The sequence below is a fragment of the Loxodonta africana genome, chromosome 3 (assembly GCF_030014295.1).
Source record: "Loxodonta africana isolate mLoxAfr1 chromosome 3, mLoxAfr1.hap2, whole genome shotgun sequence".
NCBI classification, from domain to species: domain Eukaryota; kingdom Metazoa; phylum Chordata; class Mammalia; order Proboscidea; family Elephantidae; genus Loxodonta; species Loxodonta africana.
Genome location: NC_087344.1, coordinates 45,671,497 through 45,695,817, shown reverse-complemented (window position 1 = coordinate 45,695,817; position 24,321 = coordinate 45,671,497). Strand labels below are relative to the sequence as shown.

The 24,321-nt window shown below is 56.3% G+C and overlaps 1 protein-coding gene across 1 annotated transcript in view; it reads left to right on the top strand.

Moving 5' to 3' along the window:
- CASZ1 (castor zinc finger 1) overlaps positions 1 to 24,321 on the top strand; it is a 57,279-nt gene that overhangs the window by 9,517 nt on the left and 23,441 nt on the right. Inside the window, exon 3 of the mRNA XM_064281268.1 lies at positions 22,458 to 22,946. Within this exon, the coding sequence (XP_064137338.1) occupies positions 22,458 to 22,946 (489 nt within the window). The remainder of the gene's footprint in view (positions 1 to 22,457; positions 22,947 to 24,321) is intronic.

The window sequence follows — 24,321 nt, the reverse complement described above, 5'->3', positions numbered from 1 at the left end:
CAGGCCCTGGGGCGCAACCCCCTGAACCCAGGAACATGTGCTTCCCTCTCAGGGACCCCTTCCTTCCTTTGCTGGGTGCCGTAGGGGTGCCCCCAGCCCTTCTACTCTGCCCTTGAAGTTGGGGAGTGAGCAGACTGAGTGGGTGGGGCTGACTGAGGCAAGAGGGCCAGTCTAAAGTTCCCCCTTAGCCAGGAAAAGTGGGGACTAGATAGGCATGGTCTTTGCCTTCTTGATCCAGCCTCTCTGGCCCTGGGGCCTAGGGTGAGTTGCTCAGAGAGTCAAGCAAGAGAGGGAGACCTGCTCCCAGCGTCTCCTGTGGGTCAGTAAGGGGCCTACCTTCTTTCTCTCCAGCATAGTATGGTCCCATGCAAACTCAGAAAGGTGTGTGTCTCCTCCGATTATTCATTTCAAAGTTCATTTCTGAGTAGAGAGTGAAAGAGAGGAAGGTATAGGAAATGGGGGAAACCCTCTGGCTGGGAAGTATGCCTTGGGAATGGGCCTAGATGAGTTAATATTCCAATCGAACAATTAAAAATAGAAAATGCTCCCTCGACAGCAGCTGCTGAGGCTTTTCACAACTGCCACCAGTGGGTTCATGGGGCAGGTGGTGCTGGAAAGGAGTTTTTCCACAAACAGCAAATATTGGAGACGACAGCATGCCCCCCACTTGCCTCCCAGGACCCAAGCCAAGTGTTTAGGGGCTCCCCATTCTGCCCGGCCTCTCCTCAGGGACCCGGAGCCAGGGGTCTGTGTGCTCGCGGGCTGCCCCTCTCCCCTCAGCGCCCGCTCGCCGCGGTGGTGAAGTCATCGCCAGATGCCTCGGTAATTGCTTTAAGAATCTAACTTAAAATAAGATGAAAACTTATATTCCTGGGTGAGGAGTAATTTCCCATCTAATAGTAAATTAGTGAAAGGATTATACAAGGGGGCCTGGCTGGTATGTCAAGCTCATCTGATAAATCCTAGTGTCTCAGGCCAAATGGTTCTAGACCAGGAGAGGCACAGCCCCCGAGGTGTTCCCCTGAACCTCAGTCCCAGGTTCCTCTGGGGCTTGTCCATGCCTGTTTAGTTGGCAAGACCCTCTCTGGGTGCTCACCATCCCTGTCAGTGAGGGGACCAGCTTCTCAAAATCAAAGATGGGCAAGGCTAGAGTCTGCACTCCGTGGCAGGAGAAGGCCAGGTCCACCCAGGCTAGTTCTTCAGGTGAGAGCAGCTCTTCTCTTGGCAACTGAGGTGGGAGCCAATCACTAGTTAGATTCTGGGTAACCATGTAGTCAGCAATGTTGCAACCTCACAGGAAGGTGACCAGCCATCCTCGTTTGCCCAGGACTGTCCAGTTTCAGTGGAATCCATCAGCTGCTGCTTGGAAACCCTATGGGGCAGATCTGCTCTGTCCTGTAGGGTCACTATGTGTTGGAATCAACTCGACAGCGTCAGTCCAGTTTCAATACTGAAAGTCACGTGTCCCATGAATGCCCTCAGTCCCCGGCAAACCAGAGCACTTGTTCAATCCTGTTTGGAGGCAGGAGGGATGGGAGGCTGATTAAGTGGACTGGAAGCAGGGAGGACATCATGAACAAGGATATGTCTCCGTCCAGGGTGGGCTACTCACAAAAAAAACCAAACCAATTGCCATCGAGTCAATTCCAACGCAGAGTGGAACTGCCCCATAGGGTTTCCAAGGCTGTAAATCTTTATGGAAGCAGACTGCCATATCTTTCTGCCACGGAGCAGCTGGTGGGTTTGAACCGCCGGCATTTTGATTAGCAGCTGAGCACATAACCACCGTGATACCAGGGCTGCTTGAGTTACTCAAAACTGGTTCCAACAAAAACCATGCCACCCAAACCAAGACCATGCTCCGTGGGCTGCCTCTATCAGCTCGGTGTATGGGAACTTGAAAGGATGGGTGCGCTCATGTTCCCAGGCATGCCTGAAGACCTCTGACTGGCCGAGAAAAGGATTGACAACTGTGGATCCGCACACCCCCCACCACTTTAAAATGGAATACCCTTCCTCGTGTATAAGAGTTAGAGAAACAGGGCTTTGTAAGGATGGCGGTAAGACGTGCAGCATCACAATGACACCCACTCCGTGTGTTTACCTAATGCCTTCCTTTGAGAGATTCTCTTCATGCCACATCTGATATCTCCCTTCTCCTCAGTCCCCTAGGAGGAAGACAGAGGGTGTTGCCCCGTTTCATAGGTGGGGAAACAAGAGGCCTAGGGACGCTATTGAGGGGTTTGTTCCCAAATGCTGGGAGACAGACACGGAGTGGGGCTCCCCTCCCATGGGGAAAGCAGGCTTTTCTGAGCATCATTCCAAATGGCAGAGTTGAGCAGAGGACGCACGCATCTCTGGGCCTCATGCATCCCATCTGTAGTACGCGGACACTATCCCTGGGCCCTCCTTGCAAAATAAAATGAGATCGTTGATGCAAATGCCTTCTGAGCTTTTTGGAGGAAAGCCTCCTCGAAGGCATCCATTACTGCCTACCTCCTGAGAAAGAGGCGCTCTGTATATGTTCAGGTCGAGGCTATGGGGGAGCTGAAAACATTCTGCTTTGTCTCTGGTGAAATGAAAAGGAGTGGACTGGAAGCAGGGCCCTTCAGGAAGAAAGTCTAAATGAACGGGCATGCTCCTAGGAGACAAGGTCAAGATGCATGTTTGTCAGGTATATTTCTGTGTAAGTGTAGACTTCTCTGGAAGGAAAAATTGGGACATTTCCCCCTGGTTCACAGGGAGACTGGTTCAGTTTGGCCCATGGGTGCATATCTCCACTGGCCTTCATTGCTGCTAGAAGTAACGGGGTTACCTGGGAGGCTACAGGATAAGCCTGCTGCTTCGCAGACCACTGTCCTGTGTGGGGCATTAGCCTGGGGGCTGAACTGAGTTTGTGATGGTCTTGCTTGGGTGTCATCTGCAGGACCACCCAAGGTCTTTCCCCGTGTTGACCACACTATGCCTTCGGAGGTGGGGACCAGCCAGGTGTTGACTTGTAGGAAGACTTGTGCTACTTGAGTGGCAACCAACCCCACCGCCCCCCCCACACAAGAGGAAGAAATTATGGGGCAGTAGGACTGAGAACTCCTAGTCTAAACAACCCAGGAAAGCATGCTCAGAGCGAGAGCCAAGCCAGAAACACAGATGCTGCAATCCACGATCGTAACTGTAAGGATGGTGGCTTTGAATGTTCCACGTTATATGGCACTTGCTGTTCAAGTAGGCAGATCGGTGAATTCCAGGCTGCTGGATACACTGATGGCATAATGGTTAAGTGCTACAGCTGCTAAGCAAGAGATCGGCAGTTCAGCTGCTAAGCAAGAGATCGGCAGTTCAGCTGCTAAGCAAGAGATCGGCAGTTCAAATCCGCCAGGCACTCCTTGGAAACTCTGTCCTATAGGGTCACTATGAGTCGGAATCAACTCGATGGCAGTGGGGTTTTTTGGGGGGGAGGGGATCTGAGCAGGGCCTCCTTCCTTTCTCTTGTCTCTTGCCCCCAGGCTGAGGAGTGGGGGTGGAGTAGACAGAATGGACAGGCAGCCCTGAAAAGCCAGGCATAGGAGAAGGAGGGAGGGAGGCAACCAGCCAGGAGCTCCCTGCTCTCGCCACTCCAAGTCACCATCCCCAGCTGGAGCTAACAATGCCTCTCTGGGACCTCGTGGGGTCCCTCTTCTGGGGGCTGGCCTGCCTGATAGTCAGGGTCACTCTGGGACCTGGTGAGGGCTTCCAATGGATCTGGAGTGGAATTCCTCTCTTTCGACCCCTAGGCCGGGCCAAGAACCCAGAGAAGGAAATGGGGATGTGTTCTGTTTCCGGGTCCCTTGGGGGCCCAGGGGCAGATTGAGACAGGCTCCTTGCAGGGAAGGTGTTAACAAACAGCAGGTGATTAAACATGACAAGCGGTGACATTTCTGTGCAGGGTTCTCAGTCCCGGCAATGCCAAGAATGAAGCTATAAACCCTGACATTTTGTGTTATGCACTGAGAGGTTTTTAATAGACCTCTCTGCCTCTTCCCCAGTCAACTTCTCTTTCCCTCCTTCATGCACCCTCCCCCCCATTGTATCCGCTGCCCCACGGAGACCTCCTGCCTCCCTCCCCCACTCAGCCTGGCTTCCAGGAGCCTTTCTGGACTCTTGGGTTCTTGATGTGTTCTCTGCAGGCCTCCATCCTCTCCCTCTCCTCATCTTTAGACCCCCTCCTGCAGCTGCAGGCTAGGGTGTTGGGTGCCACCACCCCCCAGGGCCCCCCCTTCCTTTGATCTTTCCTGTTGCCCCTTCTCCCGCTCCCCCCTCCTGGATCCCTCACCTCCTTTTTTTGGGTCCTGATCTCAGAGCCTCACCCTTAGCTGTAGCAGTCCCAGTTGTCTGGGACAGCAGGTGGCTGTCCCTGTGTCCTTTTTGTGCTACTGACATTTCTGACAGACTTGCTCGCGGGTATAGGGAGATTGTGGGGCTTGGTGTGGGATTTCCCCCCTATCTTTTTTTCAGTTTCCTTCTCTCCTTTTTGGGACAGAGACAGGAGGTGGAGGGAGAGACTCACACTTCACTGCAAACAGTTGCTGGATTTGTTCAGAAAGGGACAAGGCAGCAACAGTTGTTCCTCTTGCAGAGAAGTGTTGGAACAACTGGGGCCTCTTTTGTTCTCTGGGCAGAGCTCTGTGAAGGGCATTTGGAGGTGAGCCTGAGGCTCTGGAGAATGAGAGACCCACAAGAAGGGGCTTCAGCCTCAGTCTCACCCAGGGAGTACCCACCCTGGCAGACGAGAGGGCCGTGGAACTCAGCAGGGCTTGGTACAGAGGTCGGGCCACACACCCAGGCGTCCCCTCGTGAACTTGAGAAGCACTTCGTTTTCGGTATTCTTCCAGTAGATACTTCTTGGGCCAAGCTTGCAGTCCATGAGGCGGAGGGATCATTAATTGAGTTATTACAGAAGTGACACAGCAAGAAGCCGGGTGCAGTGACAGGGCAGGAGAGGAGGGTGCCATACACAGTGTGCCATGATGGAAGGCCTCCCAGAGGAAGTGACTTTTCAGCTGGGACCCTTGACGGAGGAGAACCCGGGCCCAGAGTTGAGGGAGGTGTGTTTTTGCCCCTGAGGTGGTCAAGGCCTGAGAGTGAGAGGCATGTGCTCCCTGCTCCAGTGTGCTGGCCGGCCGCAGGTAGAGGGATAGTGAAGTGCCGCTCCGCAGTGGTTGTGCCCTTTTGATCTCTGGGTGACTGACCCAGAACTTGCCTCTCCATCCACCCTTCTCCCAGCACAACCCATCTGTGCCAGGCAGGGTGTATCAGAGGCGTAAAGCCTGAGGCACAGCCCTGCCTGATGAGAGGGAGAGACCTGGAAGTTGGTCAGTGTTACCAAGGACCGGGGCTACTCTTGCTTGGCCCAGCCCCCTGGTTCTCTTTGCCAATGGATTATTGACGGGGGCAGAAGGGGGTGCAGGGTTCTAGGAGAAACAGGAGCCCAGGGGGCCTGGGCCAGGGAGGCATTGTGTCTCCTGCGTCTGCCCACAACCACCCCTTCTTACCTCTTCTACCTGCTGCCTCCAAAGCCCAGCCTGGCATGGACTGCAGGAAGCCCCTCTTGAACCCACAGTTGGCCTCTGCTTTGTGCTCTCAGCAGTGTTTGAAATGAGCTGGTGATGGTGTGTCTCCCCACTAGACTCTGAGCTCTCTGAGACCTGAGCCCTCGTGGGCAGTGCTAGGAGGTGCTCAGGGTACATTTGATAAACTTTACCGAATCAGGGGGACTTGGAGTTCACTCCTGAGATCAGGATGTGAGGATGCTTCGCACAGCCTATGGGCCCCTGGTAGCCAGACTACGGGCCCCTGAGACCAGGCTGCTTTCTTTCCCAGCCTTCATCTCCCTCTCCCAACCCAGAGTAGGCCTCACACCTCATGGGAGCCTTAAGTCCAACTGCCCTCGAAGGGCTGTCACTGAGCCAAGCCTTTCGAGTGCTTCCTTCCCGACCTTGTTCAGTCTTTGCCCAGGATCAGGCCCAAGGCACCAACTTCCATATTTGTTCCCCGAAAAAAGGATGGCCAGGGTGGCTACTTGGCCCAGAGCAGTTGTAAATGAAAGAGGGCAGATTTCAGCCATAATTCCACTCCCTACCTTCAGCCCTGCTCTGCCAGACTTGGCCTGGGGCCCTTAATGATACCCTTTGCCATCCACTTCCCAGAGTCCAGCCAAGACCCCGGGAAGGGCCAAAAGGCTCAGTCTTCCCACCTCAATTGGCCACAGGACTGGGAGGGGGTGTCCTGGAAAGGAGGAGAAGGGAGTCCCAGCGCCAGGACTTGGCCCGCTGCCCCTGTAGATCCGGAGCCAGGTTTTACTGTAATCCCTACATCCTGTTGCAGATCCTTAATCAGCTGGAGCCCAGGTTGGGCTGGGCCCTGTGGCGACACTTGGGGCTGTAGCCTGGAAAACCTGAAGTGGAGCTTCTGGAGCTGGGGTTGGGGGCTATGAAGAAGAGGCAGGTGGATGGAAGGAGAAGGGAGCCAGTGCAGCACAGAATGTGGAAAGAGCCCAGACCCATTACCCAGCCGACCCCAGGCTGGGGGTGGAGGAGCAGCTGTTGCCGGCTGGGAACCAGGGCAGTGGGGGGGGAAGAAGGAGCCCCATTGGGCCCATTCAGGTGCCAGAGTCTGTGGGAGCTGCCCCTGTGCCTCTCAGCACCACTGAGACAGCTGGCCCTGGAGTTTCTCTGTAGTGAGTAGTGACTCCAGCCAGGAAGAGCAAGAGGGGACCCTGGGTGATGTGAGCACCCAGGGTCTCTACTGACCAGGACTCAAATCCAAGGCAGGAAGTATACCTGGCCTGCTGAGAGCTGTGCTTCCTGAGGAGGGATGAGCCAGAGGGCCCAGGAGAATCAGCCCAGGTTCGGCTAGAACCACAGGCTTTGGGTCTGTCAGGAAGCAGGAGCCTGGGATTGGCCATTCACGGACCTGGCCCACAGCTCCCTCTCTGTAGCCTCTCCATGGATCCAGGGAAGAGTTGGGGGGAGAGGGAGTGTCCCCCTCCTAGATTTCAACTCCTGTCAGCCTATGGAGCCACAGTGGAGGAGAATGAGGGGCAACGCGTGGCCCAAGCTGGCCATAGAGCCGGAAGGCAGGAGTGGACTGGCTGGCAGCAGGCGGGCAGGCGGGCAGACGGGCGTCTGTCCTGCCAGGGGCCCGGGCTGGCTCTGCAGACAGCCTCTTTTCTATATGGAAATGAAGAATTTAGGCTAATGGAGCTCAACCATCTCTAATTTTGCGATGGCAGGAGGATTTTGATTGAAAGTAATTAAGCAAGCTAGCTGTAAAATTAATTAAAGCAAAAGGGGGGGATTTTTTATTGGATTGGATAGCGATATAGCGTCTGTCAGGCGGGGGACGGATGGGGGTGACCTGAATCCTCTGCCCTCCCCCCTCCCACGCGGGACGTTTATGTCACTTTAATCTCCTTACAGCGGCTGCTGTGCATTTGTTTGAAATAATCAAGGAAATATGGTCAGAAATTGTCAGCTTTCAGATCTAATTTACCTGACGGCCCCTGCGCGAGCTGGCGCGGCCCAGGGAGTGAGCGTGCGTGAGCGGGCGGAGGAGCTCAAGTGGGCACAGAGGACACTGGCTCGCAGCCCCCTCCCTGGCCCAGGCCCTGCCAAGGGGCAGGGAAGGTGCTGCCCGGGCCTGGGGCCCCTTCCCGGGCCTCTCCCCTTTCTTGAATAGACCCCTACCCCCACCCACCTGCTGCCTCTCCCTCACACTGTAACCAGCTTTAGGATTTAGGGAATATAGGATTAGGGAGGCGATTGTAATTCCTTATTCCAGATGGCTGACAACTGCTAAACCCCTCCAGCAGGGCCACCATTTTAAAAATACTCCTAAATTAGTCCCCTCATGTCAGATTGTGGGGATGGGCTGGCGGGAGGGTGAGGTGGCAATGTCATCAACAGTGCCCCTCTGACCTGTTGCCATCCCCACCTTCTCTCCTGGGACTACTCAGGGGCAATTCAGGGACTGTGCTTCCCCGTCCTAGGTGTCTCTGCCCCAAGTCTTTCCTCTGATCTAGAAGCTGTGACTGCCTTGTTACTCCTTCGTAGCACAGCTCATGTGTTCTGGGGGTCTTGGGCTCTGCAAGAAGAAGGGCCCCTGCTCCAACATGGGCACACCCTCCCATGCACACAGGTGCTCGAGCCTTCCACGTGGTCACCCACAGACACTCCTATCCATTCTGCTGTTGGTCACCCAAGCAACTAGGCCAAGGCTCCACTCCCTTCCTCAGAGAGTTGGGGGCATCATTCAGGCCTTGCTCCCTGGAGACACTACTTCAGAGCCATTTGGTGTCTGCCCTGGCCCATGTCGGACCAGGGTGCAGCTTGAACCCTCTGCAGCAGGGGACCCTGTGGTGTTTAGAGCTGACAGGCCCTGGAGCAGTCTCCAGGGGCTGCAGAAAGTTCCCCTGTAGAAAACAAACGCCGAGCAGTTTGAGTTGCTGGATGTGAAAGTGTCCTGAGTGGGACTTGGCTGCCTGGATGTGTCTGGTCCTGACGAGTGAGCAGCCCGGGCTTTCGACAAGTCTCTCCACCACTTGGGCCTTACTTCCCTTCCAGTTCTAAAACTCTGCACAAATCTAGGACAGCTTCACCCTGAAGACCACCTCCCTCATCACAGGGCCCGTGGAACCTGAGCTTAGGCTCCCCTCTTGAGCTTCCTGTCCAGCCAGCACACCTTACTTTTCCCCGGGACAGGGGAGAAGGTGAGGGCTCTAGAAACAGCAGGTTAGCAGGAGCACCCTATTTGCCTACCTGAGCATACTCACTCACAGGCTTCTGTCCTCACCTCCCCTTCTAGGGAGATAGGCTGGGCACCCAAACACCATCTGCCTTACCCTCTGCCAGTCCTTCTCCTGACCCCACTGAGCTTTCCCCTACCCCCTCCTTCTGCCCCAGCCCAGGGCTTTGGAGTTGGTGACTCAGAGGCCACCTTCTCCAGCAGCAGCAAGGGGGTTTGAGCTCCTGTCTCCTTTCAGCCTGATTCTTGAGCAGCAGGAGGTTTGGGAAGCGTCGCCAGCCCCCCATCTTGAGCTCTCTGCCTCAACCTCCACTCTCCCCTTACCATGAGTCACTGGACTTGGGGAGGGGGGACAGGGAAGAGGGAAGCCATGGCCTCCACCCCGAAGAGGGGGAGGACAGCTGCTAGCTCTTCTCCATTTCCTCCGAGCAAAATCCTTGGTGCCCACAGCCGCCACAGCACAGAGGTCTTTGAGCTGTGTGTTTCCCTGGCCAACTATGCCTGAAGAGGCCTGGGTAAGAGGTAGCAGCATGGCTAGATGCCATGGGGCTCAGCCAGAGCCAGAGTTCCTGCCCTTTGTGCCACCAGCTACCCAAGAACCAGATCCTAGAAGACACAAGGTTAGAGAGAATCTCTGGACCCAGCCCAGCATCTCACCTCCACAAGTGGCTCGCAGCTGCTCACAGCAGCCTGGGCTGCTGTGATGTGGGGGGACCTGCCCAGAGACTGGCAGGGCTTTCTCTGGGCTTGATGCTGGGCCAACTGCTGATGGCAGGCTCTGGGGTGCAGAGTGGCTGCTGCAGAGAAAGGAGGCCCAGGCAAGTGGACACACTGGAGCACAGAGGGAGGCTCCTTTGCTCAGAGGAGGCAGGGGGCGTTCTCATGCATCCTTGAGCCCATCCTTTGCTCTGCCCTGATGGGACAGCCTGAGTTTGGTGATACTGTACTGGAAAACCACTTTTTGGAACTAATTCTGTGTAAGGAAGAGAGAACGATGATTCTAGAGTGGAGAGGAAGTATGGGTGGGCGGGCAGCAGCAAGACTGGCCATGGGCACTGGGATGCTAGGTCAGAGGGCAGTCCTTGGCACAGACAGCATTCAAGCCCAGGGAGCCTGGGACAGGGAAGGGTGAGAGCTAGCCCAGGAGCACCCTGGTGTCTATCACCTGCTGGGCATGGGTGTGTCTCCACCCGGGACACACACATGCTCATTGTGGCCACCAACCATTTCTGCTGTTCCCTCTTCTTGGCCCCCAAGGCTTTGAGGATAAAGCACTCTGCTCTTGGAGCCAGCTCATGGTTGCCGGCCTGGTCCAGGTGGCCCCCCATGCTCCCAGGGTTGGGCACCTAGTCCATCCTGATCCGTCTCTCTGCCTTCCCCTAGAGCCAGGAGCCCTAGCCTCTAGGTGGGACTTTTGGGGGGTGTGGAGAAGGGGACAGGCAGAAGGTGAACTGGCCCAGCCCTCCTTATCCCAGGTGCTTTGGGCTTAGCACAGTCCCCCAGGCCCGGCTCCCTCTGGACCTTGGGGGACAGGCACTTCCCCAGTGAGGTGCAGCCTGGCCTGTCTCCCTCACCTCCTTGTTCCTGGTCCTTACTCATGCTGAGCAGAGGTCTTCAGCAGAATGCTGGAGCGTGGGCTGCCCTGCCCTGCCCTGCACTGCCACAGGAGCTGGAAGAGAAGGGCCTGGCCGACTTGGAGGGAAGCCCAGAGTAGCTGGGTCCAGGGCAGGGAATCATTAACTGCAGGGTCTAGTAATGCCCATGGTGCTGGGGCACCCAGCGCCTCCCCCAGCCAGGTCCGTGCCGGCCTTGGCTGGATATGACCTAGGCCCTGGCTCCCGGAAGTGCCTGGGGCCCCGCTGGGTGCTGGCATTGCACCCTTTCTGGCCTCACCAGCCTCCCTCACCAGCCTCCCTCGCCCCGGGCTCGGCGAGTTTCCTGCTGTGTCAGAGCTCTTGCTCCCACCAGGCCAGCCCTGCTACCCCAGCCCCCAGCCAGACAGATGGACCACTGACCCTGATGCGCCTCCCACACTCCCATCCTTTTCCCCCATCTGTCTGTCCTCGGTTCCCGCCCTGTAGGTCTGAGTCCCCAGGTCCAGCCTGGCCTAGGCCTGTGTCCCCCCTGGCTCCCACAGTCACATTTTGCTGCCAGCGCAGGGCACTGAAAAACTGCTGGCACTGCCAAAAACCCTGTGTGCGCTATGACTCCCCAAACATCCCTTTATTTTTATTGTTCTGTTAATTACTGTTTAAACTTTAATAAGTCACTTCGTCAGGAGGGGGGACCTGCCGTGAGCTTTTCTGTGCAAACACGGGCCCGGGAGTGACTCGGGTGTAATATAACCCTTTATGCGATGTGGGAATGTTTAGATTGTAACAGAAACTTGTTCTTTTAATGACAGTTAAGATGGGGGGGGGGGTCTGAGCACAGAAAAAGAGGAAGGGTGGGAAGCAGCCCTGCTCCCCTTGGGTCCCCACTGAGGGCTCAGGGTGGCCTGGCCTCGCGAGGGTCTCTCCCTAGCTGTGGTAGCCGAGGGTGCAAGGAGCCAAGGGCCCTTCCGGGCTACCCCACAGTCTGCTTGGGATGGGGTATCACAGGCAAGCCAGCCAGGAAGGAGGAATGCCTACGAGTTGGTGCGGGGGGGGGGCGGCTCTTGGGTGGCCTGGGCAGGTGAAGGCCCAAGGAGAAAGTTGGGCTTTTTTGGGTGAGGATGGGGAGTGGGAGGAGGGCGCTTCCCCAGTGCTCCAGATGGTTCTCAGGTCCTGGGTAAAGGCAGCAGGGCCCTTTGAGGTCAGACTGGAGAGGAAGCCCCCTCCCAGCTCCAGGGGCCCTGCCCACGGTCCTCCGAGTCTACTAAGTACATACCATGTGCTACCAGGTTCTGTGCCAGACATACCACCATCCTTTCAACAACCTGCTTACAGATGGGGAAACTGAGGCCCAGGACTGAGATGTGGCTTGCTTAAAGTCACAACTGTCCAGAGGTAGAGCCAGGTTTCTCGTGTGGGCTTGTCTTATCTGGAACCTGGTGGAGTCCAGGTGCCTGAGCAGGACACTATCCCTTAGCAGCAAGGTGAGGGGGTTTCAGATCATTTACTGGGATCTAGGCTTGGAAACTCTATGGGGCAGTTCTACTCTGTCCTATAGGGTCGCTATGAGTCGGAATCGACCCGACGGCACTGGGTTGTTTTGGGTTAGGATCATCCTCCTCAGCTCGGGGTCGGGGGGGCTTTGGGCATGGTGCACCTGGTGGGTCCCCATGCCCACCCTCCTTCCTCCTACTCTTAGGAAGACCAGTTGAAAGGGAAGATGAAGCCAGAGTTCCCCTAAATCTGGGGACAGGCCACATGCCATTTTCCTCATCAGGGCCAAGCTGTGTCTCGAAGGGAGTTTGACGGTCTGGGGCCTGGGTTAGGGATAATGGCATCTGGCTTGCCCCTGACTTGCTTTGATATCCCTGATCCTCTATACCCAGAGGCACTTCTGCCCCAGATCTGTCCCTAGAGAGGAGTGACCCCTGGAGAAGGCGCCTTGCCCCCAGCATCTGGGGCCTCTGCAGGGACCCCTTGGGCCAGTATCCCCGACTTTGTCTTCTTCCAGTCCATCTGTCTGTCCATGTATGCACACCACTGGGCATCTGCTCTGTGCCAGGCACTGGAGCTGCAGAAGCAATTAAGCCTGTACTTGCCCTCAAGGAGCCCACGGCTGATGCAGGGGAGTGAAGGGCAAGACCAAGGGGCAGCCCTGTCTGAAGGCTGAGAATTCCGTCTGGCCTCTCCTTTCTGGTGGCCTCCCACTGAGGGTACCACGGGAAGGCCCTGCGTCCTCTCTTCCCCTGCCTCCTGCTGGGGAGGGCAGAGGTTCAGGGCCCAGTTCCTTCGCACTGGAGGTGAGAGCCCCCCAGATGCTGCGGCGTGGGCCACGAATCGCTGAGGTTTTCCTTTTCCGAGCAGCGCGTTTCCCTAAATTGTCTTTGACTGCGTGCATGGGTAATGAAAGTTTATGCCCTTGTTAGAAGGACAGGCGGCCAGTTCCAGTTAGAACTGGGGCTGTCTCCCTGCCAGCCACACTCAGTCCCCCTCCCCAGCAGGAGAGAAAGCGAGCATGCTTATGTGTGTGTGTGCGTATACTCATGTGTGCGCATTGTGCGTGTACCCACACACACACACACACACACACACACCTCCCTAGTGGATAAGAAGGCTGTTAAGGGGAAGGGAGAGGGACTGGAGAAAAAAAAAAAAAGAAAAAAATTTCCATATTTGTGTAAGTTGCTTTAAAAGCATTTTATCATGTCATAAAAAAGGGAAAGTACTCTCAGAAATTGATCCTCTCCGCCAGCCCATTGGACAGAAGGACGTTGGGATGTTAATGGCCATCCTGCTCCAGGGTGGCTTATTAAAAAATTTATACATAAATGCTTAAAATTGCATAAATTATTTAAAAAAACCAACAAAGTAAGCAATTTGAATTCCCTCTTTTTCTCCCTTTCTCTCGGTCTCCCTTCTGCGGTCCCCCTTTTTCAGCCCCCCAGGCTCTCTGCCCCCTCCTCTGGGGTTTCCCTCTCTTTCCCCTACTTCCCACCTCGCACCCTGACACTGTCTGCCTTTCCCTCCTCCTGGGTTTCTGTGCCTCACCCACAAATTAGTGAAGCAACCAGCCCACCACCAAACACTCACATGCACGCGCACTAATAAAAACACCACTAATAATGCCCCAAACCGAGAAATTAAATATTAAGGCCAAAGGGGGTGGATGCGGAGCAGAGCCACCACCACCGTAGCCAAAGTTGGAGCTGATGAGTGTGTCTCTCGCAGGCGTGGAATGTCACCCACACATCCTGGAGACCGGAGTGGGGAGTTTTATGATGGTTTTTCATTGATTTGTTTCCCCAGCGCAGCTGCCGACCTCTATTGAGGGACAAACATAATCAGCACTGACGCAAATTAGATGGTTATTCGTTTTGAAAATTGACAGAAAAACAATAAAAAAGATGAAATGCTCCCAAATCAATAGATATAATGAAATTCAAATAATCCGAGAGATGAGGTCTCCATGGCAACTGATAATGTGGAAAAGAAAACAATTTAATAAAGGACAGACACACTTTGAAAACAGATTGGGCCCGGGGAGGGGGGCGGGCTGGCGGGCGGAGGGCTGGAGCGCGGGCTGGCGAGTGAAGGATCACTGTCCGTCCCAAGGACACCCGCCATAATTAAGCGAGGCTTTCGGCCCCAGAAAGTGCAGATTCAGGTTTTAATACACAAAATTATTTCAGGAGCAGTGAATCGGAAAGTCGTTTGTAATGACCTTCCTGAGAGGCCCGGGCGCGGGCCATGTTGGAGGCTGGGTGGCCGGGCGCTGAGTTATGGCGTATTTGTGTTTTTATAGTGCGGAGGGGAGGGGGTGGTGGGGGGGGAAGGGGGAGAAGGTTAAACAGTATTTACAGCTCAGTTGTTTTCAGAGACGAAAGAGAAATAGAGTTCATGGGGAGATGCAGGCGGGCGGGTGGGCCAGTGAGCTGGGGAGGCCTCTGGGGGAGCGGAGGGAGAGGAGGTGGGCCCAGGTGGGGGGTCTCCCACCTTTGGGTTCACCTCAGGGATGCCAGGAGTGGCTGAGGGGGTACAGGAATGGTCTCCCTGTCTCCAGTCCCTGGTGTGGCTCAGCTACTGGAATCTTTTATGTCCGGGGCCTCTGCCGGGATGGGCGGGATCCAGTCTCTGGGACACCCAGCCACACCCACTGGAGTAAAGGGTGGAGCATCCCTGCCCTCTGAGCCTCTGTGTGGCACCAGTCACTTCAGTAGACACACTGCCCTTCTTGAACCAGATGCTTTGTTGGGGTATGTCCAGTCCAGGGCCTTGGTCTTGAGCCTTGGGGATTATGTACACCTTGGAGGTGGCTGGAGCTCCCAGCCTTCCTGCCTTCTTTTCCTGGCCTCCACACCCCTGCCAAGTACCTACATTCGAAGGGCACACAAGAGGGAACAGCTCGGTCCCCTAGGGGCTTTGGGCTGGGAGGGAAAGAACAGACCTCCTTCATAGCCCTCCAGACCCACTTGCCTGAAACGGGCCAGCTTGGACCTGGGATCCCACAGGAGCTCCCTGCTCAAGGCCTGCCAGGACACCCTCCCTCAGGCTCTGTCTCCCCCGATTACTGCAGAAAGGAGGTGGCGGCAGCCGCCACGTTTGTGTCCTATTGCCGTGAGCCACATCCCCTGTTTCCAGGGGCCGCTCTGCATGTGTGCGTGTGAGCATAACGCAGTTGTGCAAATACAGAGGCGCCGAGCACGTGTGCACACACTCAGGCCTGTACACGGCCTGTGCAGGCCTTCGCGACGTGTGTGTTTTAAATCTCCCCGGGTGGCAATTCTTTTTTTCTCCCCTTCCTGTTTGGCTGTGACCTGGGGGAGATTGATGGCCAGCCTGTGCGGTGGATGCGAACAGTTCCCCTGATTTATAGTTACTTACGCTAAGTGAGGCCACTTAGACGCGTCCGGATAGTAAACCTTTTAACTGGACTAAAAAATCATAATAAATAAATAAACAAAGGGGGGCCAGCAAGGGCCCCGTAGGCTGGCCCCCAACTCTCCCATCCAGGAGCTGTTGAGGACCGGGGGACCTGGCTGAGTGCCCTGGGAGCAGAGGCCTCTCCTCCTTCCCCGGCCCGAGCTCAGAGCCTTCTCTACAGCTGGAAATGGGATTACACCCAAGGGGGAAGGCCACCTCTCCCTGGGATACAAATCCTGGTTGGCGGGTGGCGGTCACAGTGGAAGGAGACAGGGGAGGAACTGTTAAAATGGAGCTGGGCTACAAGGTGGGGAGCAGGGAGCCCCCAAGGGGTCTGGGGAGGAGGACGGGGAACACATGTCTCTGGGAAACCCTTCTGCCTCCAGACTTGCCACACCCGTGGCACCTGTACTTTTCATGGCAGTCTTTGCTCTTGTGATGACTTTTAAATGTCTGTCCCCTTGTTTAAATTTTTCCTTGTCCATGAAGGCATATTTGTCTGTCTTGCTCACATTGTGTCCTCAGTAGCCAGCCTAGGGCCTGGCTCATAGAAGGTGCTATAGAATGTTGAACGAACATAGGCATGGAACCCCAAAACTGGGCCTGTGGCCTGTCAAGTTCAGGTTGTTATGGGATAGTGACTCTGATGTCTGAGCCACCCCTGAGATTCCAGGACAGCCAGTGGGGGGCTATGGGGAGGTGTGTGTGAGGCTCTAGGAATATGAACTTAGAAGTCAGAGCCTGGAGTGAACCGGTGCCGGCACCAGTTCCTGTGTGACTGTGGGCAGTCACCGGCCTCTCCAGCCTCTGCTTCCTTGTCTGGAAATGGGGATATTACAACCAGCTGCATGGAGACACTGTGGGGATTGGCTGAGGGACACCCCCAAAGGCTCAACACATCCCCAGCACATAGGAGGTGGCAGAGGACAGGGAAGTGCTCAGGCGCCCAGCAGTGCCCGCAGCCGGAGCCACTTGGCAGAGGGCAGGCAGGGCTGCCCCACCCCAGGGACTGGTTCCTGGCCCTGCCTCCCACCTCCTGATATACAGCGGGCATTAGGCCGCCCAAAGGGGGTACTGCATCCTTAGGAAGAAATATGCCCTCATTTTTCTTAAACACCGTTTCCACTGAGTGAAATGTTTAGAAGGGACGCACAGGGAGAACTTTATTTCCTACCAGGGAGTTCAGAGCCACCAAGCAGAGCCCATAAAGCACCGGGAGCCTGGTGGCTGACAGGCGGCCTGGCCCGAAACACCATCACTCACGGGGTAGGGAGGGGCCCGCGGCCTGCCTGGTCCCCCGGGCCCGTCTACTCTGCCCCGGGGCAGGCCACACAGCCCAGAGACACAGAGCCCGGGGCAGTGGGCACAGTCGCCTTGCTGCGTGGGGCAGCCTTGAACCCAGGCTGCCTGTAGGGACATACCTGGCTCTGACCCTGCTGGGGAGCCCTTCTTCTAGCTGCCCCACACTTTACTCCCAGGGTCAGGGGACAAGGGGCCCAGGTGCGGCTACAGAAGCCCCCCTTTCTCCCCGGCACTGGCAGGAGGCCTGGCCTTCCACAGCCTTTGGAAGGAGTGATGAGATTCATGCCATCAAGGGCCTCTTCTCCCAAGGCCCTCCCCTCGTTCGATTTCTGAAGCTGGCTGATTTGAATATTTATAAATATCAGTAAATTATTTATTGTAGCAATCTGCTGCACCATTTTGCCCATCGCAGTTAACACTTTAGGGGGCTCTGTGTTATGGGAGCAGGGAGTGGGGGTGAGAGGGAGACGGGTCGGGGCGGAAGGGAGCTGACAGGGCAGCCTGGGGCTTCCTAGCACCAGCCAGGAGCCTCAGGGAGGGTGTTTATGGGGCACTCCAACCCCAGCTGAGTCCCGCCTGGGTGAACTCTTGTCTATGGTGAGCCCAGGCTCTGGGATGTCAGAGCAACGGAGGATCAGTTTCTTCCTCTGTAAAATGGGGTGATGTCAGTAACTGCTTCATTGGGCTGTTAGCAGGCATCAGTGAGATAGTCCCCAAAACGTTGAGCAGTCCAGGCTTGCCCCGCGCCCCATGCACATCGGGATCTGTTCAGCTCAGAAGAGAGCTGCCTGGGGGAGGGCAGGGGCTGGAAGGGAGCAGAGCCCTAGGAAAGAAGGTCAGAACCTGGGGAGGTGGGCCATGAAGGAGGAAGGCTGGGAGAGCAGCCTGCCCCTGGCCCCAGCCCTCCAGCCTTACCTTCCTCCCTACCTCTTCCAGGCAGGTAAGGTGACCTGGTCCCAGGGTCTCCCACCTAGATGTGGGGCCACATCTGGCTGCTCGCTCCTTCCAGGCTTAGCTGCCTTTTCCCAGGTACCTGTCTGCCAGGTCCTATGCCGGGCAGGCACCCTTTCACCTTACCGTTCTGCACCCACACTGTACAAGGAGAGAACATGCCCAGGACCCAGAGCTAGTTCTGACAGGGCCAGGCTGTGAGCTCCCAGCTACTAGGCCCCAGAGCCCAGGCCTGGAACCATGGTGAGGGGCCACTTCCTGGCTTTCTCCCAGCGGGCCCACCAGGATGGAGAGCCCCTGGGGTGGAGAGGGCTCACCACCTGCCCTCAGGTACCAGCCTGACTGGGTCCACCTCAGCTGCCCCCTCCCCTTGCCTCGCCCCTGGTAAGCGAACAGGAGCGCCCGTGCCTTCCCACCGTCCGGCCCAGCCTGCCTCCTGGGCAGTATTGTTCCCAGAGGAAGTGTCCAGTGTAAATAGAGCAGCGGGCAGGCTGGTGGCGGGAAGGAGATGAAAGGGGCAGTGACAGGGCCAGGGACGGATGGCTTCCTCCCATTGAGGCCTGGCCACGGCGTTTATATTTTAGGGAAGAAAGTCAGGGGAATGTTTACATGGGCAGGAGCCTGGGGTCAGACATGGGGGGGGTGGGTAGTCTGCGGATCCTAGGGTCCTGCTGGGGGCAGGGGACAAAGGCCCCCCAGGGTGGGCCAAAGGCAGGTAGGGGGGCAAGCAGCTTCAAGCTCAGATCTTGCATGCCCCTCGCCCACCACCCAGCCTTGAGCTCGGCCCTGCTCACAGACAAACACTGCTTCTATCTCCCACCCTGTTGCCGCTCGGCCCACATGGCCTTCTCCCACCTCCACCCCTGGGACCAGCAGTAGAGTCAGAGGTAGGGCAACATCTGGAAGGCAGGTGGGCTGGGGCCGAGAGGCAGCTGGAGAGCAGGTGCAGGGGGAGTCATCAGGAGCAAAGGGGCCTGGGAGCTGGGGGGGCCCAGCATGCACAGCTGCATCGCAGCTGGTGGGGGGCCCAGGCAGGAGCGGAGCCAGGCACGGAGCTGAGATCGGGTGAGGGTGGGCTGGGGTGGGTGGGCCAGAGTGCAGGGGAGGTTCCAGGATGGGTGGGGGCCCCAAGAGGGGGTGTCACCAGCAGCAAGTGCAGCCTGGGGAGCTTGTACGGCCCTCTTCCTTGGGATAAATATTTATAGATTCATTTGCCATCCGCTGTACACACTCGGCTGCTTCCCTCCCAGTAAAAATAGTGCATCGTCCCCTCCCTCCCTTCCTTCCCCATCCAGGGCAGGGAACAAGGGGACCAGGTGAGGCCTGCTCCCCAGTAGGCTTAGGAGTAGTGAGAGGTTGAGCCAGGGTTGGAGGAAACTGGGTGTCACCAAGCCTGGGGCTGGCCCAGAGACTGGGTGGCTGGTGACATTAGGGGCCCCACTGCTGAACATGGAGGATTCCCCTGTCTTTGCTTGGGGACTGGAGATGTAGGCAGCAGAGTTGGAGAGAGATGAAATGTGGGGAGAGTGAGCACTGGCTTGGGCAAGGTGGGGCCACAGGGCTGGGGCAGAGGGGAATCAGACCCTTCTCTGATGGTGGGGTATGGTGGCTGGAGTTACCTGGGGCCCTCCAGGCCGAGTGAGGCTATGCACACTGGCACTGGCCACCTGGCCAGGATCTAGCTGGGACCAGTGGGCATTGTATGGATCAGGGGACAAGTGTCTGTATAAGTCAGGCCTGCTGTGAGTTTTATGGGGGTTGATCCACTAGGGTGAGGCCCCTTTTGATTGTGCACTTAGAGAGTGGAGACTTTTGGCCTATATAGGGGCTCGGACCTGCCCAGTTCTGGCCTAGAACACTTGATCCAGGCCACTGGTGCTTTGCAATTGGGGGCCAGCTTTGGTATGGCCCCCTGTGCACAAAGCAAGTGTGAGCTGAGGACCACATCTGCAGCAACCCCTGCCTGTCCTTGGCCCCACCACAGGGTCTGACACACAGTAAGGGCTCACTAGATGGAGGGACAGACGGACGGACGGATGGGTGGGTGGGTGGACGGACGGACAGGTGGGTGGGTGGGTGGACGGACGGATGGATAGGGGGACATACAAATAAACATGGGGGGGCACTTTGTGTGTGTGTGTGTTTACCCTGGTTAGCCTTTGTGGCAGGTCCCAAACTGGCAGGTGGGCTTGTTTTATCCCCCCCAGGACCCTCGGTGCTGCCCTCAGGGACGGGGGCTGGGAGCTGTCCCTCGGGGCTGAGCTGCTGGAGGGAGGCTGGCTAGCACACTCCGCAGCCCGGTGAGCGTTTCCGGCTATTTGTGTCGGACTCTCATGTTCAGGGATTAGGCACTGCAACTGCAGCTTCTGGGCTTCCCGTTGGGAGCTGAGGAATCTCAGCCTGTCCCAGCTGGGGCTCCTCGGGCTGGAAAGTGGGCTTTCCAGAGCTGGCCAGGCCTTCCCGGGCTTCAGGAGCTGGCCCAGGCCAAGAATGAGTGAGGTCCTGGGGCAGGGCCAGTGGCCCTAGGAGGAACTGAGGTACTGTGTCCTAGGGCTCTCTTACTGATGCTTGGGGTGAGGCAATAGGAAATGGCCAAGAAACCAAGAAAGGGGCTGGGCAAAACTAAAACTATTCCCGTAGCCAACTCTTCAGACAAAGATTAGACTGGACTCTAAGACATAAAATGATACTGGTGAGGAGTGTGCTTCTTAGCTCAAGTAGACACATGAGACTAAGGTGGGCAGCTCCTGTCTGGAGGTGAGATAAGAAGGCAGAGGGGGACAGGAGCTGGTTGAATGGACACAGGAAATACAGGGTGGAGAGGAGGAGTGTGCTATCACATTGTAGGGAGAACAACTAGGGTCACATCACAATGTGCGTATAAGTTTTTGTATGAGAAACTGACTTGAATTGTAAACTTTCACTTAAAGCAAAGTAAAAAAAAAAAAAAAGTACAAAAAAGAAAGGGGCTGGGAAGGGGCAGGGAGTGAAAAAATGAAGGCTTTCTGCAGGGTCCTGGGTGGTGTTGTTAGGTGCTGTCAAGTTGGCTCTGACTCATAACGACCCTGTGCACAACAGAACAAAACACTGCCCAGTCTTGCGCCATCCTTACAATCATTGTTATGCTGGAGCTCATTGTTGAAGCCACTGAGTCAGTCCACCTCGTTGAGAGTTTTCCTCTTTTCCACTGACCCTGTACTTTGCCAAACATGATGTCCTTCTCCAGGGACTGATCCTTTCTGACAACATGTCCAAAGTATGTAAGATGCAGTCTCGCCTTCCTTGCTTCTAAGGAACATTCTGGTTGTACTTCTTCCAAGACAGATTTGTTCACTCTTTTGGCAGTCCATGGTATATTCAATATTCTTCGCCAACACTACAATTCAAAGGCATCAATTCTTCTTTGGTCTTCCTTATTTATTGTCCAGCTTTCACATCCATATGATGCGACTGAAAATACTATGGCTTGGGTCAGGCGCTGGAGAAAAGGAGATCCCAGGGTTCTCCAGTGGGATGGAGGTTGGAGTTGGGTGGAGCCCAGGGCCTGGCCTGCAGAGAGCCATGTGGGGAGATGATGTGCGGGGGGGGCAGGGGGGCAGCCAAGAGCTGCTGAGCAGTGGGGCAAGAGGCAACACGGGCTGGCCCTGGACCTTAGCTGTCTCCTCCCCAGGAGGCCATGGGGTGAGGGAGAAAGCCCACAAGGTGGGGTCATGCTGCCTTCCACCCAGCGCTGTCTCTCACCAGCTTTAATCTGTTGACCGCCTCCAGAGCTTGTTGGTTCCTCAGTCTTCTTGTGCGTTGAAGGGCTCACCCACACCCTCTATACCAGGACTCACCCACCCCCTTTATGCCAGGGCTCACCCTCCCCCTTTGTACAAGAGCTCACCGACCCCCTTTATACCAGGACATACCCACCCTCTTTATACCAGAGTTCACCCACTCCCGTTTTACCAGGGTTTACCCACCCCCTGGAAACCATGGTGGTGTAGTGGTTAAGTGCTACAGCTGCTAACCAAAGGGTCGGCAGTTTGAATCCTCCAGTCACTCCTTGGAAACCCTACGGGGCAGTTCTACTCTCTCCCATAGGGTCACTATGAGTCGGAATCGACTCGACAGCACTGGGTTTGGTTTTTTTGGTTTACCCACTCCCTTGATACTAGGGCTTACCCACCCCCTTTATACCAGGGCTCACCCACACCCTCTATGCTAGGACTCACCCACCCCCTTTATACCAGAGTTCACCCACTACCTTTTTACCAGGGTTTACCCACCCCCCTTGATACCAGGGCTCACTCACCCCTTCTGTGCCAGGGCTCACCCACAACCTCTATGCTAGTGCTCACCCACCCCCTCTATACCAGGGCTCACCCACCCCCCCCGTACCAGAGCTCACCCACCCCCCCATACCAGGGCTCACCCACCCCCTTTATACCAGGGTTCACCCACCCCCTTTATACCAGGGCACGCCCACCACCTTTATACCAGGGCTCATCTACCCCCTTTATACCAGAGCTCGCTCACCCCCTTGATACCGGGGCTTACCACCTCTCAGAGGAGGTATTTAGCACAAACAATCCAGGAAGTATTTCCAGGAACTAAATGTTGGGAAGAAGAGTACTCCTTGTATTTGAAGAGTCATTCATTCATTCATGCATGATTCATTTGTTCACTCACAAACTGTTTCCTGGAGTACCTACTATGTGCCAGGCTCTGGGGATAGGATAATGCACAGGCTCAGCCTCCTGGAGCTTGAAGCCTGGTAGTAGACAAAAACTCCAGATAGCCTCAGGGCAGTGTAGGGGAACCTGGATAGGGAGCTGGGGAGTGTGGGGCAGAGCTTGGGTCCCAGCATTTCAAGGGGTGGGCGGTGCTTAGCCTGCATCCTCTGACTTTTGCCCTCCTCCGTCCCTGCAGCTGAAGGCACTCGGTGCTCTGACCCGCCTGCAGGCAAGCCCGCAATGGCGGCCAAGCGCAAAGGCGGCCTGAAGCTGAATGCCATCTGTGCCAAGCTGAGCCGCCAGGTGGTGGTGGAGAAGGGAGCAGAGGCTGGCTCCCACATCGAGGGCAGCCCGCTGCGGCTTCGGGACAAAGAGCGAAGTGGCCCTGAGTCTGGGGTGGCCCAGGCCCCCCGCAGCGAAGAAGACAAGAGGCGGGCGGTGATTGAGAAGTGGGTCAACGGGGAGTACAGTGAGGAGCCAGCACCTGCTCCTGTGCTGGGGCGGATTGCCCGTGAGGGCCTAGAGCTGCCACCCGAGGGCGTCTACATGGTGCAGCCCCAGGGCTGCAGCGATGAGGAGGACCATGGGGAAGAGCCCACCAAGGACGGCAGTGTCCTGGAGGAGAAGGACTCGGACCGGGTAGCTGCAAAGGACGACAGTGGCCCCAATGCCAAGCATGCTTCAGGTAAGGGTTTGGCTTTGAAAGGATAGTACGCAACCCCTGGGGGGGCCCAAGGGGGAAGGATGACCAGGGATCATGTACGTATCCCTGCTCTTGCCCCAAATATTGGCAAGGACCCCTGTGGAAGGGTGGGGCTTAGGCCCAAGGTAGTAACTAGAATGGGGGAGACTAGTTTCGAAACAGTTGAGGAGGGCCACCAAGGGGGAGAAAGAAGGGACAGAGAAGGTAGTTTCCCAGGTGCGTGAGCAGGGCTAGGAGCTGCCTAACAGGAAATGATGGGTGGATGGACTGACGGACGGATGGACAGATAGTGAATGAATGGGTGGGTGGCTGGATGGATGAATGGACGGTGGGTGGAGGGTAGGTGGATGGATGGATGGACAGTAGGTGGGTGGGTGGATAGATGGATGGATAAACAGACAGTGGGTAGATGGATGGCTGGACAGATAGTGAATGGATGCGTGGTTAGATAGATAGATGGATAGACAGACGGTGGTTGGATGGACAGTGAATGGATGGACAATGTGTGGATGGATGGATGAGTGGCCAGGTGGCTGGCTCTGTTTTTACCACACCTGCACAGGGACGAGCCTGTTGGGGGACACAATAGCTGCATGTGAGTATGGGGTGCAGTGGTCAGCATCATGAACTACCTGAACTGCTTGTCTCCAGATATGATTTCTCAGGGAGGCTTCCAAGAAGCTCAGGATGAGCTTTGTTCTCCCACACTTCCCTTTGGTGTTCTTTCGAAGCTGTCACCGCCATCTCATCTCCCCTTGCCTTTTCCTTCGCTGGCTCTCCCAGGCAGGGCCGCTCAGCCCAGAGTGGTGGGTGAGGCACAGGGCCACGAAGATGGCCTGGACCAGCCCAGCCAGCAGATCATGTTACACCCACCTGCCCAGCCGTGGTCCTCTGGCTGACCTCCTGTTTCCCACGAGCTGGCTGAGCCTGGCTTTGCAGGAGCCTCCTAGTCCTCAGATCTCAGAGGAGCCCCGAGTGCCTTCCGCTCCAGGAGAGGGAGGGCTTGGGGTTTCGGGTGGTGGAGGGTCCCCACTAGAACTGGAACCCCAGGGCCTGGGGTCTTTTCTCTAGCCCCCAGCCTCCCTCCTGGGTTCTTGCTTGGTACCCTGGGCCTCCCCTGCCTGCTCCCTGTCCCCTTCCCCCCGCAGTGAGGGTCGCATCTCCTCCCTGCGCGGGGAGCCCTGCGCAGCCACATAATTATGCATATAAGATATAAACAGAGCTGTTTAATTATCCTTCGCCACATCAGTGACAGAGTAATTAACAAACATTGCAAGATCAATGAGGAAAAGTGTGACCTTCAGTTTCCTCTGATAGGAAAAGCCCTTGCCGTTCCCAGACACAAGGTGATTGTGCT